Source organism: Schistosoma haematobium, chromosome 7 (genome assembly GCF_000699445.3).
Source record: "Schistosoma haematobium chromosome 7, whole genome shotgun sequence".
Classification (NCBI taxonomy): Eukaryota; Metazoa; Platyhelminthes; class Trematoda; order Strigeidida; family Schistosomatidae; genus Schistosoma; species Schistosoma haematobium.
In genome coordinates, this window is record NC_067202.1 from 4,227,550 (window position 1) to 4,244,404 (window position 16,855).

Below are 16,855 nucleotides of genomic sequence, written 5' to 3' on the forward strand. Positions count from 1 at the left end.
AATTAGGCGTCTCGGATTCTTTAACGTTATAAATTTCTGATAATTTCGAATCACCTATAGCAACAATACCTATTTTTCCACTGACTAATCATCAATCAACACTATAACTAGTTAAATTTAATAGTTTCAGGATATCGTCATAAAGCATTGTCATGACTTGACAATCACGTAATATGATTTATAAAATTAATGAAACTATTAACAAAATCGGTCAGCAAATTGACTTATAATTATCACTAGTGTTGTTTTCTTTTATCTTCATTCACTACAGATGATTACAGTAGGTTTCTCTATCAGTTGCTCATTCAGTAAATATCTCAAAACCTTGTCAGTCTAATTGATGGTTTAGCGACACAATCATGCATGCAAATAGTCAGTATAAGCAGTCGAGCAAATCTCCTGCAAACTGAAAACATTAATGTCGAATTTACCCCAACACTGACTAAGGTTCAAGCCATTATCATAGACATGAGTTGGGAGTGTACTCCCTTGGTTACAACTTATGTTCTCCCTGATAATCACATGAGCATCACTCACTGTTAATCGTTCTGTAAAAACTTATTTAGCGGAATACATCTTGCAGCACCACATCACTTAGTAATATGACACATAGGCTTAACTGATTTCAATAACTTATAACCACTATATCTCAGTTAAATCGTGTTCTGCCTTATGATAAACTGCATACTTGCAACTAACTTGTTTGCCCATCAGCCGGCAAGTATAAATATAAATAAATAGTCTATCGCAGATCAGAACATTGAGTCTAGAGCATGTCTCTTACGAACACACTCATGTTTAACGATTTTTCCTAGCTATCTGTCCAAAATCCATATAATTATCACTCATGTATTTAAATTTTATTTTGATAACCATTCATGTGTATTTGTAGTATTACCAAATTCTATCACGGTCAAGCAAAAATGAGGTTGAGAAAATCTCCCCGTAACTAAGTAAACCGTATCAAACTAACTGGAACACTGGTTGGAATTCTTCTCCACGCTATACTTTTGTTCTTCCAGTTAGCCTACTAATACAGATGCAATTGGAATTCAACTCTTATGGACAACTTACCGGCATAATCGTTATCTGATTTCATAATTTAAACCAAAACTAATACCAATATTAACATTTCTACAATATTCATTATTTTAATATTTCTAAACACAAAATAATTACTGCCTATAAGTTAAGTTATTAACACGCATCGTTTTATTATTATTATTGTAATCCCATTTTTTATAGTTCAAATAATCTTCAACCAAATTTTCATTTTAACCGTGTTGATCATGAAAGCAGATATTTGAAGATTATTACATGTATTTGAAGACCAGATGCTGCCGTCCTTTTGATTTATCTTTCAGCTTATCAATACCCGGAGGATCCTTATTATCCTTGGTAACCTCCGGCGCGCGACGATCCCATCCAATTTGGTATCGAACCAACATCACGTTGATTCTGGTGGGAGAGTAGTGTAGTGGCATTGGACCATAACCACACAATCTTCAAAGCTGAACACAAGACTACTCAGAAAATAGATATTCAATATTTAGCACGGAGAAACACATAACAATGGAGAAGGCGCGAAGAATGAATTGAATGGTCTGGAGTTGATCGAGTGGCATGGCTCGGCCATGCAGACGTGGTCTCTGCTGAATGTTACCTTATATCTTCTATTCATATTAAATATATTGTTCTTTCTCTAGCCTAACCTTGTTCTACATCATGTATTGGTAATTGATACGATACAGTGAGTTGGTGTAGTCGATGGTGTGACTTCCACGTAAGATCTTATAGATTAGGCAGTTATATCATGACAAATCTACAAATTTAGGATTAGGTCTATTATTAGAGCAGTACTAATATAATAGTAGACCATAATTCTACATTGGTGAGCCCAACTAAAGAAACGCAACCTATTATTATTAATCCTTATTTCCACTTCAACTTTCTCGATCGATTTTATATTTATGTTAACCCTGTATTCTAATAGTCCTCTGATTAATGCTCACATGCATTATCGTAATGTTATATTGATCAGTCCTCATGACAAACTAGCTCAATCGATAATAAAAACTGGTCGTCTATATTAACTAATTAGCTTTGATGATTTGTTAACAAGCTGTAATAGCATTTACATGCTTCAGCGACATAGTCTTGTTTAAACATCAAGCTCTAGCAAATATGACCTGTAAATAGCGTAAATATACATTGACTAACAATGCGATGAAGGACTAAATAGTTATCTGGATCTAATTCTCAGTGTTCCTTCACTTAACACCTCATCCTGTTTTAAACGATGCACTATCCTGTAATATCTTTTCTTCCGACCACTGCCTGCCTAATTTCATATTCTCGAGTTCCATTGCCAAACAACGAGGATGACTTCTCCAAAAACATACCGTGAGTTTCAGCTATAAGTTTTCTGCAATCATAAGGTCATTTAAGATGACTCGTTCAATGGCAACCACCCAATTATCTGGATTCTTACGATTGTTCCGATCTGAGCGAGTGGCAAAAACACCAACAGCATCAAGCACCCTGGAATTAATTGCCATACTGCATGTTCTTTCTGGATTTTTTTTGGATCATTACTACTCACGAGTGGCGTTGTATGTGTCGTCCACTGAGTAATCTAATTTTCAAAAATAACCCAGGCGAGTCCAACTATTTTACTTAATGATTTTTGTACTTAACATGTATATGTCTTCCAGTAGCTTTTGCCATATATTTGTAAGTGTCACTAAGCTAAATGCAGTAACTTCCTATGGAAGGTTTATAACGCATCATATTCCTGCCTGAAGTTTCACAAGCAGTCTTAACTTTAAAATTATTTATGTGGACATGTTCATTATTTTTAAATTGTCATATACGTCAACAACCTGCTTGTTAACCTGGCCCACACATACGTTACACTATATCTTCATGTCTTCTAAATTTAGGAATCATCTGAGTCGCCTTTAACATTTATCAATAAACCCATCATAGTCGTTGTTGCTAATCGTATTTGGGTTTATGGATTGGTTTATCATATTAGCAGCCTAAAATGCGAACATAGTTTAGATAATAAGATTAAAAATTTAGGTACTATCAACTGCACTAGTAAAATAACTAAATCCCTAGGTAGCTGTTAGCTAAACAAACGTTTAAAATCAAAACTCCGTAGCCTACTAGAATTAACACTAAACGAATCTTTCTGAATTAAAATTTATAATTAAATTAGGCGTCTCGGATTCTTTAACGTTATAAATTTCTGATAATTTCGAATCACCTAAAGCAACAATACCTATTTTTCCACTGACTAATCATCAATCAACACTATAACTAGTTAAATTTAATAGTTTCAGGATATCGTCATAAAGCATTGTCATGACTTGACAATCACGTAATATGATTTATAAAATTAATGAAACTATTAACAAAATCGGTCAGCAAATTGACTTATAATTATCACTAGTGTTGTTTTCTTTTATCTTCATTCACTACAGATGATTACAGTAGGTTTCTCTATCAGTTGCTCATTCAGTAAATATCTCAAAACCTTGTCAGTCTAATTGATGGTTTAGCGACACAATCATGCATGCAAATAGTCAGTATAAGCAGTCGAGCAAATCTCCTGCAAACTGAAAACATTAATGTCGAATTTACCCCAACACTGACTAAGGTTCAAGCCATTATCATAGACATGAGTTGGGAGTGTACTCCCCTTGGTTACAACTTATGTTCTCCCTGATAATCACATGAGCATCACTCACTGTTAATCGTTCTGTAAAAACTTATTTAGCGGAATACATCTTGCAGCACCACATCACTTAGTAATATGACACATAGGCTTAACTGATTTCAATAACTTATAACCACTATATCTCAGTTAAATCGTGTTCTGCCTTATGATAAACTGCATACTTGCAACTAACTTGTTTGCCCATCAGCCGGCAAGTATAAATATAAATAAATAGTCTATCGCAGATCAGAACATTGAGTCTAGAGCATGTCTCTTACGAACACACTCATGTTTAACGATTTTTCCTAGCTATCTGTCCAAAATCCATATAATTATCACTCATGTATTTAAATTTTATTTTGATAACCATTCATGTGTATTTGTAGTATTACCAAATTCTATCACGGTCAAGCAAAAATGAGGTTGAGAAAATCTCCCCGTAACTAAGTAAACCGTATCAAACTAACTGGAACACTGGTTGGAATTCTTCTCCACGCTATACTTTTGTTCTTCCAGTTAGCCTACTAATACAGATGCAATTGGAATTCAACTCTTATGGACAACTTACCGGCATAATCGTTATCTGATTTCATAATTTAAACTAAAACTAATACCAATATTAACATTTCTACAATATTCATTATTTTAATATTTCTAAACACAAAATAATTACTGCCTATAAGTTAAGTTATTAACACGCATCGTTTTATTATTATTATTGTAATCCCATTTTTTATAGTTCAAATAATCTTCAACCAAATTTTCATTTTAACCGTGTTGATCATGAAAGCAGATATTTGAAGATTATTACATGTATTTGAAGACCAGATGCTGCCGTCCTTTTGATTTATCTTTCAGCTTATCAATACCCGGAGGATCCTTATTATCCTTGGTAACCTCCGGCGCGCGACGATCCCATCCAATTTGGTATCGAACCAACATCACGTTGATTCTGGTGGGAGAGTAGTGTAGTGGCATTGGACCATAACCACACAATCTTCAAAGCTGAACACAAGACTACTCAGAAAATAGATATTCAATATTTAGCACGGAGAAACACATAACAATGGAGAAGGCGCGAAGAATGAATTGAATGGTCTGGAGTTGATCGAGTGGCATGGCTCGGCCGTGCAGACGTGGTCTCTGCTGAATGTTACCTTATATCTTCTATTCATATTAAATATATTGTTCTTTCTCTAGCCTAACCTTGTTCTACATCATGTATTGGTAATTGATACGATACAGTGAGTTGGTGTAGTCGATGGTGTGACTTCCACGTAAGATCTTATAGATTAGGCAGTTATATCATGACAAATCTACAAATTTAGGATTAGGTCTATTATTAGAGCAGTACTAATATAATAGTAGACCATAATTCTACAGGTTCAGTCGGGATGTTTGCACTCTTCTTCGCAAGAGTTGATGAATGTGGGGAAGATTTCGCCTACTGTGTACTAATGAGACAAATCTGAATAACGAGAATCTCAAGGTATTAGCGCCTCAACCCTTCGTATTTCTAGAAGGTTTCAGGAAGAAAAAACTGCTAATGAATCTACAGAATGCCCTTAATGCTTGTACTTGTGTATAAAACAAAGGACAAAAGATGAAAAAATATTCAAGTATTACGGGGAGACAGTAATACTCCATCATTGGGGGAGAACGACCATATTAAAGCTGAAGTATTTCCAAGCTACTTTAGCAATGTATATACCTCAGAGACACCCTTCCCGTCAATTTATACAAATCCCCACACACTGGACAATGTGGCCATTAGAGTACTTGGTGTCTTTGGTCTGCCAAATAAGCTTGATATGGACAAATCCACGGGACTTGGTGAAAGGTATCCTAGGTTACTGAAGTAACTAGCGAATTTCGTTGCGAATCCATTAAGAAAATGTCTTAATCTATCTTTAAACCAGGGCCGATTAACAAACGGCTGAAAGAGCGCCATAGTAAGTCTTGTCTTTAAAACATGTACGAGACATAAACCTGAGAACTACCGATCTGTTAGTCGCACCATCGTTGTTGTCAAAACTCCAGAAAAAATTATTCGGAAGGAGCTGTTTACGTATCTCGATTAAGACCGGATTCCTTCTGAAAAGCAACATGGCTTTAGAATATGTTATTCCTGTCTCATTAACTTATTAGTGGCTTGTGAAAGTTGACGGGCTCTTAAAAACCATAATTACTTGTAGATACACTTTACATTGACTTCTGCAATGCTCTTGACAAAGTTCCTCACATCCGGCTGTTATGCAAGCTAAGAAATATTGAAAGCAAAGGCAACTTATGGTTGTTCCTACTGCGTGTAAATTACCCTCCTCCTCTCCTATTACCATCGGTTTTATCATATGTTGGCGACGTCAAGATATGAAGAGCGATCAAAAGTAGGGGTGGTAGCTCAATGCTTCAAAATGATCTGAAGAAACTATCTGAATGGTATAAAATTTGACAGTCGTTGATAAATTATTCCAAGTGCATTATGATGCATATTGGTCACCAAGGTACAGATATGCAGAATTATGATCTAAGTTCAATATTAGTACTGCTCTAATAATAAACCTAATCCTAAAATGGTAAATTTGTCATGATTTGACTACCTAATCCATAAGATCTTATGTGGAAGTCCAGTCATTGTCAGCACTGACTTATCGTATCGTGATAATTAGCGATATGATACTTAGTACTTCTGAAGAACACATTTAGGCCAAAGATAGAGTAATGTATTGAAAGCGAATAAAGACAGGACATACAGAATGACCACGTTTTCAAGGACTAGCCATGCCATTCGATTGAAATGAATTGAATGTTCCCGCGTTCTCCATTGGCAACTGTTATGTCTTAAAGGTTGGTTTCTTGATGTACCGCGTATAACAGAGCACTAGAACACCAAAACCCTTCCAAGTCGCAGTAAGAAGACAGAAGACTAATGAAAGAAATACTATTCCAAACAGTGTCAATTATAGTACAAACTTGTCAGGTATTTATAGATTTTAGTAAGAACGAAATCATCATTACAGTCCACCAATCCGCATACATGGGATTATTAGCATTGACCAATCAGGAGGCTACACGTAGAATTCTATAATATTCTTCTGAAAGGTGATTGGATGGAATGTCTTCGGCTCCTTCTAAGCCTCCTACAGCTTTCTCGAGTCCACCCGTGGTCCGTCGTCACAGCAACCGTCTCTTCGTGCTGACTGTTAAATATAAATCTTTTCGGTAATTATATGCTCGGCTTCAAAAGTTGTGTGATTGGGGTTCAGTGCCACTGTAGATACATACACGACGAACAACATTGAGCTACATGTTGTCCAGAAACACAGTGACCTAAGAATCATCATTAGCCAAGACTTAAGAACTACTGCGCACTGCCGTGCGATAGCCGCCAAAGGTTTTTTAACCCTATGGTCAATACGTAGGGCCTTCAGCCATGTCGATACAAAAATATTTTTGACTTTGTATGCAGTATTCGTGCACCCTAAACTCGAGTGCTGCATAGAAGCAGCTAACCTCTGCCTAAGGAAATAGTGAGCTGTTGGATAGGGCTTAAAGAACAACAAACAAGCTGATTCCCGAAATAACAAAGCTCCCGCATGATGCTTGAATGGTTAAACTAAACCTATTTCCACTGTCATATCGAAGAACCAGAAGCAAATTGATCAGTTTTATAATAATTAGAAGTATTCGAACTAATGTTCTAACTAAGGAGGTAGAACTAGACGAACACAAACGAACGTTTTATATTTGGAATTAGTGATCAGCGGGCAATCATTAGTTCGTACAAATACCACAAGTTTTTAAATTACTTGGTAACAAATTTACATCTGATATGTCGGATCAGGAAGAGTACCACAAACCTCGAGGTCATTTCTAGCGTTACATGAGGTTGTCGCTGCTGTAAGGAAAGGGACTGTTATTAGTTCAAATACGTCACTACTCATTTACATATCGATTATTTCCATGCTTCAAAAAACTCAAAAACTCACTAGAAAGTTATAATTTTGATATTCGATATGGTTAGTTCAGAACCAGTAGTTTTATTGGGCAAATGCGCTTTCAATAAATCTAAAATCACTTGATTTACACATTCAAAACAGATCAAAAGGTAGACATTTGTCAATAAATACACACGAATATTCCAACGATCTCGGGCGAAATGACGAAATTAGTAATATTATTTACTCATATACAATACACTATTCTTAGTCTCCAGATTAGTAAGGAAACACATGATCTCGGTGCATATATAGGGTATTATCAGATGGGATGTTAATTACTACTATTTTTCCAAAATGCGATGAGACTACAGGTTCCAATTATCGATGATGACAACTCGTCAACGAAGAATTCGAAGTCAGCAGTATTTAATTGTATTATGAGATCGTGGAAGACTAAAACAACTTATCTTTTTAGATACTAATTAATCCTGTGGAATAAACAACAACAACGTACAGGACTCAATTAGAAACGCTCTGACCGCGTGGATGTGAAAGATTATGTGGCACTGACCGTAGTTTAAATGATTACAAAAGTGATGCAATCAAAATGCGAATAAAGATTTGGCGCAAATATTCATCGTTATATCATATAAAGCACGAAGTACCTGTGATGTTTGTGTCAACTAATGATTGCTTTGTACTTGATCCCTGGTTGACTTCGAATTATAAATAAGGTACGTTCGTTTGTGGTCATCTAGTCCAATTAGGCTTAAATTGTACTGTTTCGTGAATTCCTGGTTAATACAAGGATTCGAATACTTCTAATTATCATAGCGCCCCGAAATGAATACACTGACCTGAACAACAGTATCAAAAACCGAGAAAACGAAACTTGCTCAAAAAATTGGCACCAAAACTTAGAGTATCACATAAATTTCGGAATTTCAGCACACGAAAGTATTAAATTTTACAGCGACAAGAAAACGTCAGATGACAAACGGAATGAAGCAAGTTGACCACCACTGTTTACAAAGATGGCGGAAATGATAATTCTGCCTGCCTGGGGTCCCCAGCCTTCAATACTGGGATCTCTTCTTCCAGAGCAGGTGTCGTCAGATTTATTACTTTTCGCTGGTGATGAGAAACTCTGGAGGAAAGTACGTAACTAAGAGGATAAACCGACACGCTAACTGTGACAAAAATGCCTTTCGAGAAAACCTTGTATTGGCAAAATTGAGGCGCATTTTCGGCCAGTTAGACGGGAGAACTTTCCACATAATCTTGAACAGATTAATTCTTCCTCACTTAGAGTACGGAAACATAGTATTTCCGCCCTCATATCAAAAGGATAAAGGCACTCTGGAAGGTGTTCGACGGCAAGCAAAGGAATCTGTTCGTGGACTCCAACTCTAGCCTTATGAAGAGCGCCTCCAATCACTGAACCTTTACCCATTAGAGTACATATGTCTTAGAAGTGACCTTCTAATGGCTTACAGCATACTAAGAACTTCTGGACATCCCCTTAAACACCTACTTAAGCTTAGCCCTAACAAAAACTTTAGGGACAAAACTCAGAAACTGGAGACACAACACAGCAGAACCATTCAAACCATTTGAACCGCTTTATTCTGATTGGTTGCTACGTCGTTTGCCGAAATTACAAACCGTAGTTGAGTTTATTCCCAGTGTTTTTTGGTAATTAAAAGGTGATGATTCCGTTGTATCTGATAGATACTGTCCGCTAGTCATTAAAATTTGCATAGCGAAAACAAATTTTTCTTTTATTTCAAGTGGATATCCCTTTGCTCTTATCCGTAAACAATTATGACATTTTCACTTCTGTTAAAGCAGCTAAAAAACCGGTTTGTGGTTCTAAATTTAAATTTTACGAATTTAAGATACTAAATTCACAGGTGAGGCTGTAAATTTCACCAAGAAATGACATCATCTATGACCTCAATATGCCATTTAGCCATATATACCCAATCTCCCAATTTTGGGGAAGCCGTTATAAAATTTTTTGGGGAAATGGCACAAAAACCCATATATGAATAAATTCCGCGTCAAGGTCTGAGAACTACCATCTTCGATCTCATCAGACCGTCCATGAATCACAGTCTTAGCCTTCATTCTTAAGAATGAATAATTATTTCGCAGTCTAGATTTCGACAAAATCATATTAGTGCCTATTTAAATTTTGACTAAACTATCGAGATTGTAATGTTACCATTTTAGCTTCGCCTGTTCACATTTCAATCGGTTAGCTCTTAAACTTAAAGAGTAGGATGAGAATTTTGATTGTTTCAACTACTAATGCATTCAATTCACTTTTATTGCCATTACATTTACAAGTATACACTAATAAAAAGGATTATGTCGAAGTCGCTAAAAATGTTCACTTCACATATGTTACATAATATTAAACTTTAGTAAATGACAAAGCGATGTTCTCTTCAGTGGGTTAATGCAACAAATGGCACGATTGGTCCTGCGCTACAAAGTCATGCTGGTATAACATATTTTTGTATGCTCTGAACAAAATATTCCAGGTGCCATTATAAGGGGAGATCTCTATCTGCACGGCGGAATAACTTCTAATGATGTATCATGTAAAACGCCGAGCAACTGTTTTTACAAGATACAGCTTTATCCTACAATAGGCCAGTGGATGGAAATTACATCTTCAGACTCACCATTTCTTAGTCAACATACATGTCTAGTTTTCAAGGATAGATATCTTGTTTTTATTGGTAAGTTTGTATCAATCACATTTAATGACCGTTAATATGAAAGTATGTTACGTAGTAACATTGTAGTTGTGTAATTCTCATCTCTGAAGTCCCTAGGGGTATCTATAGTGGATTGTCGGGTCAGGAATAGTAGTTACTTACATTTCCTAACCTATCTTCTCTCAACTAGAGACTAACTGAAACTGTAGGTAGGGTTATCATCCGGCCAATCGTTTTTGTTATTCTCTTGTCGAGTGATCGTAGTTGCTCACTCAGGAGACGAATTCCCTAATTTTGTCATTCTATATTTATAACACTTGGATTAAACTCGGTAGCATGTCAGAACACGATATAATTATTGGCGGTGTCACGTTCTCAGAACTCTAGGGCTCAGTTACTGAGCTTCAATTAGCATTCTGAATGAGATCAAAGCTTGCCGAAAATGGTAGTGGGCCTCATAGAACTATCCCACGAGTGTAAAATCAATCGATTCTAATCACTGCTTGTTATCAGTTGTATCTTATTAACCCTGTTATTTGTCTTTTAGAGTAGGTCTCATCATGTAACTGGTCAACCTTATCCCTCAAACTTGCTGGGTTGGATTTATCTCGACATACCCAGAGGTTATCTTGTTCTTATTGCTAGTAGAGTTCTATTGATCAAGTTTCAGTTTTTCTGCTAGTTGAGGTAATTTAACGTCTAAAGTATGTTTTGAGGCTTCATAGTCAAAGAAACCATGCACCTATATTTTGTTGTTAGGCCACACTTGTCAGCAAGATGAACTCATGGTTTTAAGGGGGCCGACACTTTCTGTGCTATTCGAATTTATGTCAACTAGTGTTACAGTCAATGTCGCGGGTTCGAACCCCCAGGAGGAGACAGTTCTCTCAAAATCAAGGATCTGTTTTGCAGATAAGTGTCAACTAACATAAAATCTAGGCCCGATGCTTTCCACCAGTTTCCTTCAGTCATTTAACATCAAAACTTAAATGTATTGTACAACATACTTAGATCTGGATACATATACAAAACATCTGTCCTATCTAATTGTTGCCATTTTTATTCAACCTTCATGGTGATGCATATTTTAATAAAGGGGGATGGAATGGACATATCAGGATCCCAGGTATACATACATATGATACTCAATCGAATACTTGGCTACCTCCTGCTTTGAATGAACCACTGCTTACAGGGTTTCCCCAGGGAGCTGGGTTGTCAGCTCATTCTGCTCAAATAATTCGTTCACTAGATGATGAGAATACGTTTTCAGCTATTATTATCGGCCGAGAAGGTTCTCTACGAAGCCAAAGAAAGGCAGGGAATATTTACTTACTATATGGTAGGTTAACTACTTTTCAACATTTTTTGTCAGTGTCTTCTCCAGTTAATAACAATTTCTATTAAGGGAAGATTATATGAAGACAGAAAAGTAAGAATAGTCAATAGAATTGGAGTGAAATAGTAGATGACATTCAAGCTGATGACTCGTTTTAATACCAATTAGTTGCACTTATCTAATTATCAGTTAACTACTTTATTTTCCTTTCCATCATTTCGCATCAACATAGATGGAGATATTGTGATGTAGTTGAGAAAATCTACAAAATAAAATGCAGAATATATATAAAACATCTAGCGATTGGAGCTCATCCACAGACTTGGTTATCCCACAAATCCCCTTTCCTCCCAGATGATAGAGTTAACTAGGTTTGAGTCCTAATGTAAACATCAAAACTGAGGTATAGATAAATGCAGCTAGCAAGTTTCAAATAGGACGAAACGCACTTCCTGAATTTCACTGTTAATCACAATTCACTTGCTCTAAGTAAAAGAAAACTTAAGAATAGCTATATCAAGGCAATTCTTACTGGACGCGTATATGCTAACAAAGACTGATAAAAAAATTCGGTTTTGAATGTCAATACTGGGATCATTTGAACCTCCACTATTAATGATACAACCAGGTTCTATTTCAGCTCATTGGATTATCGACCGGTTTATCGTTACGTAATATAGTTTTGACTATTTTTTTTGATAAATATTCCATAAATTATTATTAACAGGTAATTTGATTGATATGGATTCATCTCAACAACGAATGAAATATGTTTACTGCGAAGCCGATTCCAGTTTAACAGTATCGTCAAGAAGCTATCATACATCGACACCGATCACACCATGTACATTAGTTACCATTGGTGGTTGTAAAAGTAATTCGGTCGACTTATTAAAATGGAAAATAATCCATAATAAAAAGAAAGAACCATGCAATTGGCCTGGTCGCCTTGACTTTCCATTGACATCATGTACAGTTGTAACAAGTTTTATTAAAAATATTGAACAAAAACAAAAGTCGGATCTAACTCAAATTTCACCATCCTATCAAAAGTAAGTAAGTATAAATAGCGTGGATTTGTTACTTGGAGGAAAACTTTTTGACGTTGAGTATGCGGACGGTATTGTCTTACTGTAAGATGATATACAAGCCTTGCAATCAGCACCTAACCAGTTGGCAGTCAGTCTTCATAGGTATGGGATTTGCTTTTCACTTTCTAAGTACAAAGTACTTTAAAAGGCTGACAGGACCCTGTACCTGCACTCAAACTTGGTAGTGAGGAGTTAAAAGTAGTCTAGAAGTTCATGTATCTAGATAGCTGCGTAAGTACTGGTGGTGGCGTGATTGATGAGATTAATGCACGTATACTAAGAGCCAGAGCGGCTTATGTCAATCTGGCTCATCTCTAGCACCTTCATGATGTTAGTCTGGTTGTAAAATGTCGGATCTATAACGCTCCGGTGAGAGCAGTTTTCCTCTATGTTTGTATGGCCTGGCCTCCGAGTTGATGTTAGACGGCTTCTTGTGTTGTCTCCGAAGGACTGATGACATCCGGTTGCTACACGATGTTAGCACAGAGGAGGTTCGGCGTCGTGTGTTCAGACACAGAGACGATAATTCAGTTGGTATAACCATCTTGAAACATTGACTTCAGTGGCTTGGACATGTCCTACGAATGTCGTCCCAGCGAATTGCACGTCTTGTACTGTTTGCCGACGCTGGGACCGGTTTGAAAAAGCAGAGAGGTGGTTATTGTATGACATGGTGTCGTGGTATGAAGAAGAGCTCTACAAGACTGGCTTCTGTTTGTCTTTCACGACTCTCTGGTTGGGGTTCTAGAGATGGTGCAACACAGTGGCTTGAGACGTTATCAGATATGGCTCAGAGTTGAGGCCAGTGGAAATTCTGCTGTAATTTTCTTTTGCTTTATTCATTAAAAGTGAGAGTAACTTCGTTAACTGAAAGAATTGTTTCTGGTTGCATTTTTCCTAACTGAACTTCTCCCATTATTATTATCATTATTATCATTATTATTATTACTATTTATGTTTTAATCACTTGTTTGTTTCAGTGGTTGGCGTGGTCATTGTATAATACCAGGTGTTGGTGGTTTATTTATTGGAACAGGAGAAGGTTTCAATGCATTAAGACATGGTCCGCTTAATTCAGCATATCTTTTAAAGTATATTGAAAACGATAGTAGTATTAAACCGACAATTTACGAGTAGGTTTCAATATGTTGGGTTTTTTCTTGACACGTTAGTACAAGCATCTAGTATTTGTAAAGATTTTATTGATGAATAGGCGTAAACATGAACTTTTTTTTTTCAAAATTTCAATATTCATTCGATTGTGAACGTCAACATGGGGTCTAGCACAAAACGCTATTAGAAAGGGAATTGACAAAATGAATTGCAAGCGAGCCAGAATAATACCAACGGTTATTATTGTCAGTATTATTATCATTACTCGTTACCAGATACAGGTTCATGTGCTTGGTTTCGAACCACAGTTTAAGTGTAAGGGCTAGTGATACTAACCAGTTGCGTAAACCGAAGTAGATTGAGTGGGTTTTAATCCCAGTAACCTAATAGCCTTAACCGATGAATCACAACTCCACAGAAATTGAGGCAAAACTGATTATAACAGGTATAGTTCCAAAGGAATAGATGAAATGTGAAGATAAAAGTAATCCATCTTGAGCTTATCACAGAGATACATTCTAGTTTTGATGCCCATTCTCCTCTTAGCCCCAGATACTTCGAGCCATAATGTTACAAAAAAAACTATTGTAATAATAAGGTCGAAGAAGACTGATTCAACGAAAGAAGACATGCGTGTGTGAAATCCTTCACTGGCGACGGTTTCATCAAAGCCTAATAAAGTTCAAGTTGTTCATTCATTAACTATTTTGAAAACTTTTTAAATGTCAGCATTGTACTCATTATCGGTATATTAAAAGTAACAGATTGTCACAAACCTGAATATATGACTGATCGTCAAAATCATCCTTCTGATCTACAAATCTTTTCCTTTGTATCACTATCAAAGTTACATTTAGCAACGATTTAGACTTTAAAATACTAACTAAATAGTTGAAACACAACTGTTTCACGTGTGTTGATTAAAGCAACATGAATGTAATAGTCCCACTTTATTGTGTGGAAGACGATGACAGTGATCTTGGGTGCTGTTAGAGGTATGAGGGCAGTTATCACTTCCCGGTTACCCATACCATGGAAGGGTTCTTCTGGAGGCACCTGAAAAGGAAATTGGGTTAGACGGTGGTCTTAGTCACTTGAGAGCGTGACCGCAGTGCCCAAGGGACAACTGCTTGAGGTCGGTCACACACGACCTTAACCTCGTACATATTCATCGACTTAATTTGCGTTAATGTATAACGAAAAAAGTCAACAAGTCAAATACAAGAATAGCTGTTGGATAAATAATATTCCATACATCCGCGTTAACACAGATAGATGGTAATAGAAAAGAAGCTGATCGAAGAAAGTAAACTTGTCAACTCAATTTGACAAATTGTGACTCAATATTTCTAGTCTGAAAAATAAATTCAATGTTCCATTTATCGTATTTACAAACATCATCACCGCTACCTATCATTCGTTTTTGATATACTTTCACTAATGCAAAACCACTATTTATATCCTTATCCTTTTAGAATTGGTACAATTGATGAACCAAGAGCATATGCAGTCTCTGCAGTATGTAGTAATGATGGTACAGCTTGGTTACATGGTGGTCTTGGACCTCAAGGTAAAACAATGAATACACTAATGAAATTGATAAGAGTTGATTGACAAACACTTAAAGTATAATTATTTTATAGGAAATAGTTTTTACCGACATATTCCCCTATCCTAATTCCCTATAGATTTTTAAAAACAAAACTCTTCACGATCTGAGTTCATTACCGTTGAACTATTTTCAGTGAACATTTAGTGTAATAATAACCATCTGTTCATGCTGTTATGTAACATTCCCACATATTTATTTGTTTGTTTTTACTTTACACTACTTATAAGTAGCTTAAATCATTTTGTAAAATAAGTATCAAGTTTGTTATTATTACTAAGTGGCTTTCATACTCAATATATATATTTTTAAACTCTCATACTTTAAATAATTAGTTAATTGGATTAATTTGAATATCAAAATGAAATTGCGTTTCTAAAAAAACGAATTTCATTTATTCTTTCAAAAAAGACAACAACAGACAAATAACTGGTCCCATTTAGTTAGATACTACTATTAATCGTCATAGGTCCTCCGTATATTAAGTGAAATGATATGTAGTTTATAAAATGATAAACCCTTTATCAGTATATACTAAACTCCTTTGAGATTTGACAAATGATCGAAAGATTGATCATTTTTAAACATTTCCATTTTATTGATAATGGTTTGTAACTTCCCTTTGTCGAATTTCACGATTGCAATTGATTAGCCCCCAAATCCCCTGGTACGGCCGAGAGTGGAGAGGGCCCGCCCTCTCAAAATGCTCTCATTTGGCCACGTGCATACAATCACTGTCGAGGAAGTCCTACTCACTGCCTTCCTGCATCACGGGTGTTATTTACGAACTTGAGAGGATGGAAAGTGAATGGCCGGCGCTCTAACTGGGTTGGTGGATACAGAGAATCTACCTGTGGGAGTTGGTAAACCCTGATTCCGAACCAATGGTGCACATAGGCTCCAGTATCCTGAAGGAACAAATGGCGTATGAACCTGTTGTTGGTCACCGCTTACCATGTTACCGCATCTCCTGACGTTGCTCGACTGCCTTGTGGACCAGACCTTTAGGTCGAAGGCTCCGGGTGTGGCCTCCTAAGAAGACCACCTACTTCGGTTTGAGCACCCAGGCAGTATCCCAGCTCTCATGCAAATCGAATGATTTATGTGGCGCATATCTATTTGGTGCCTTCTTGTACCAATGTTTATGTGTTTAAGTAAAATAAATCATTCTCTGTTGATATGTGCTCATCTTAAACGGCTTATTTTTATTTAGCATTATGGTATACGTTTTAGTATATTCGGTACGTGATTCGTCAGTTGTATACGCCAGCATCTGTGTTGTTTGCATTGAAACTCGGACCTAGTGCCT

General features: G+C 36.4%; 1 protein-coding gene across 3 annotated transcripts; it reads left to right on the forward strand.

Moving 5' to 3' along the window:
* Positions 1-9,282: 9,282 nt before the first annotated feature.
* Positions 9,283-15,865, forward strand: KLHDC9_1 (Kelch domain containing 9; the record flags this gene model as incomplete). Of its 3 annotated transcripts, none has more annotated exons than XM_051217836.1 (6): positions 9,283-9,371; positions 9,411-10,174; positions 10,215-11,736; positions 12,461-12,785; positions 13,805-13,957; positions 15,413-15,865. In XM_051217836.1, the coding sequence occupies 3 exons, from the start codon at positions 12,475-12,477 to the stop codon at positions 15,549-15,551; spliced, it is 603 nt and encodes a 200-aa protein (XP_051064263.1). In that variant the 3' UTR covers positions 15,552-15,865. The 3 variants fall into 3 exon arrangements, with proteins under 3 accessions (XP_051064263.1, XP_051064264.1, XP_035586371.1); XM_035729662.2 differs by lacking the exon at positions 9,283-9,371 and having other exon boundaries at positions 10,099-10,174; positions 10,215-10,415; positions 11,491-11,736; XM_051217837.1 differs by having other exon boundaries at positions 9,283-10,415; positions 11,491-11,736.
* Positions 15,866-16,855: the final 990 nt, after the last annotated feature.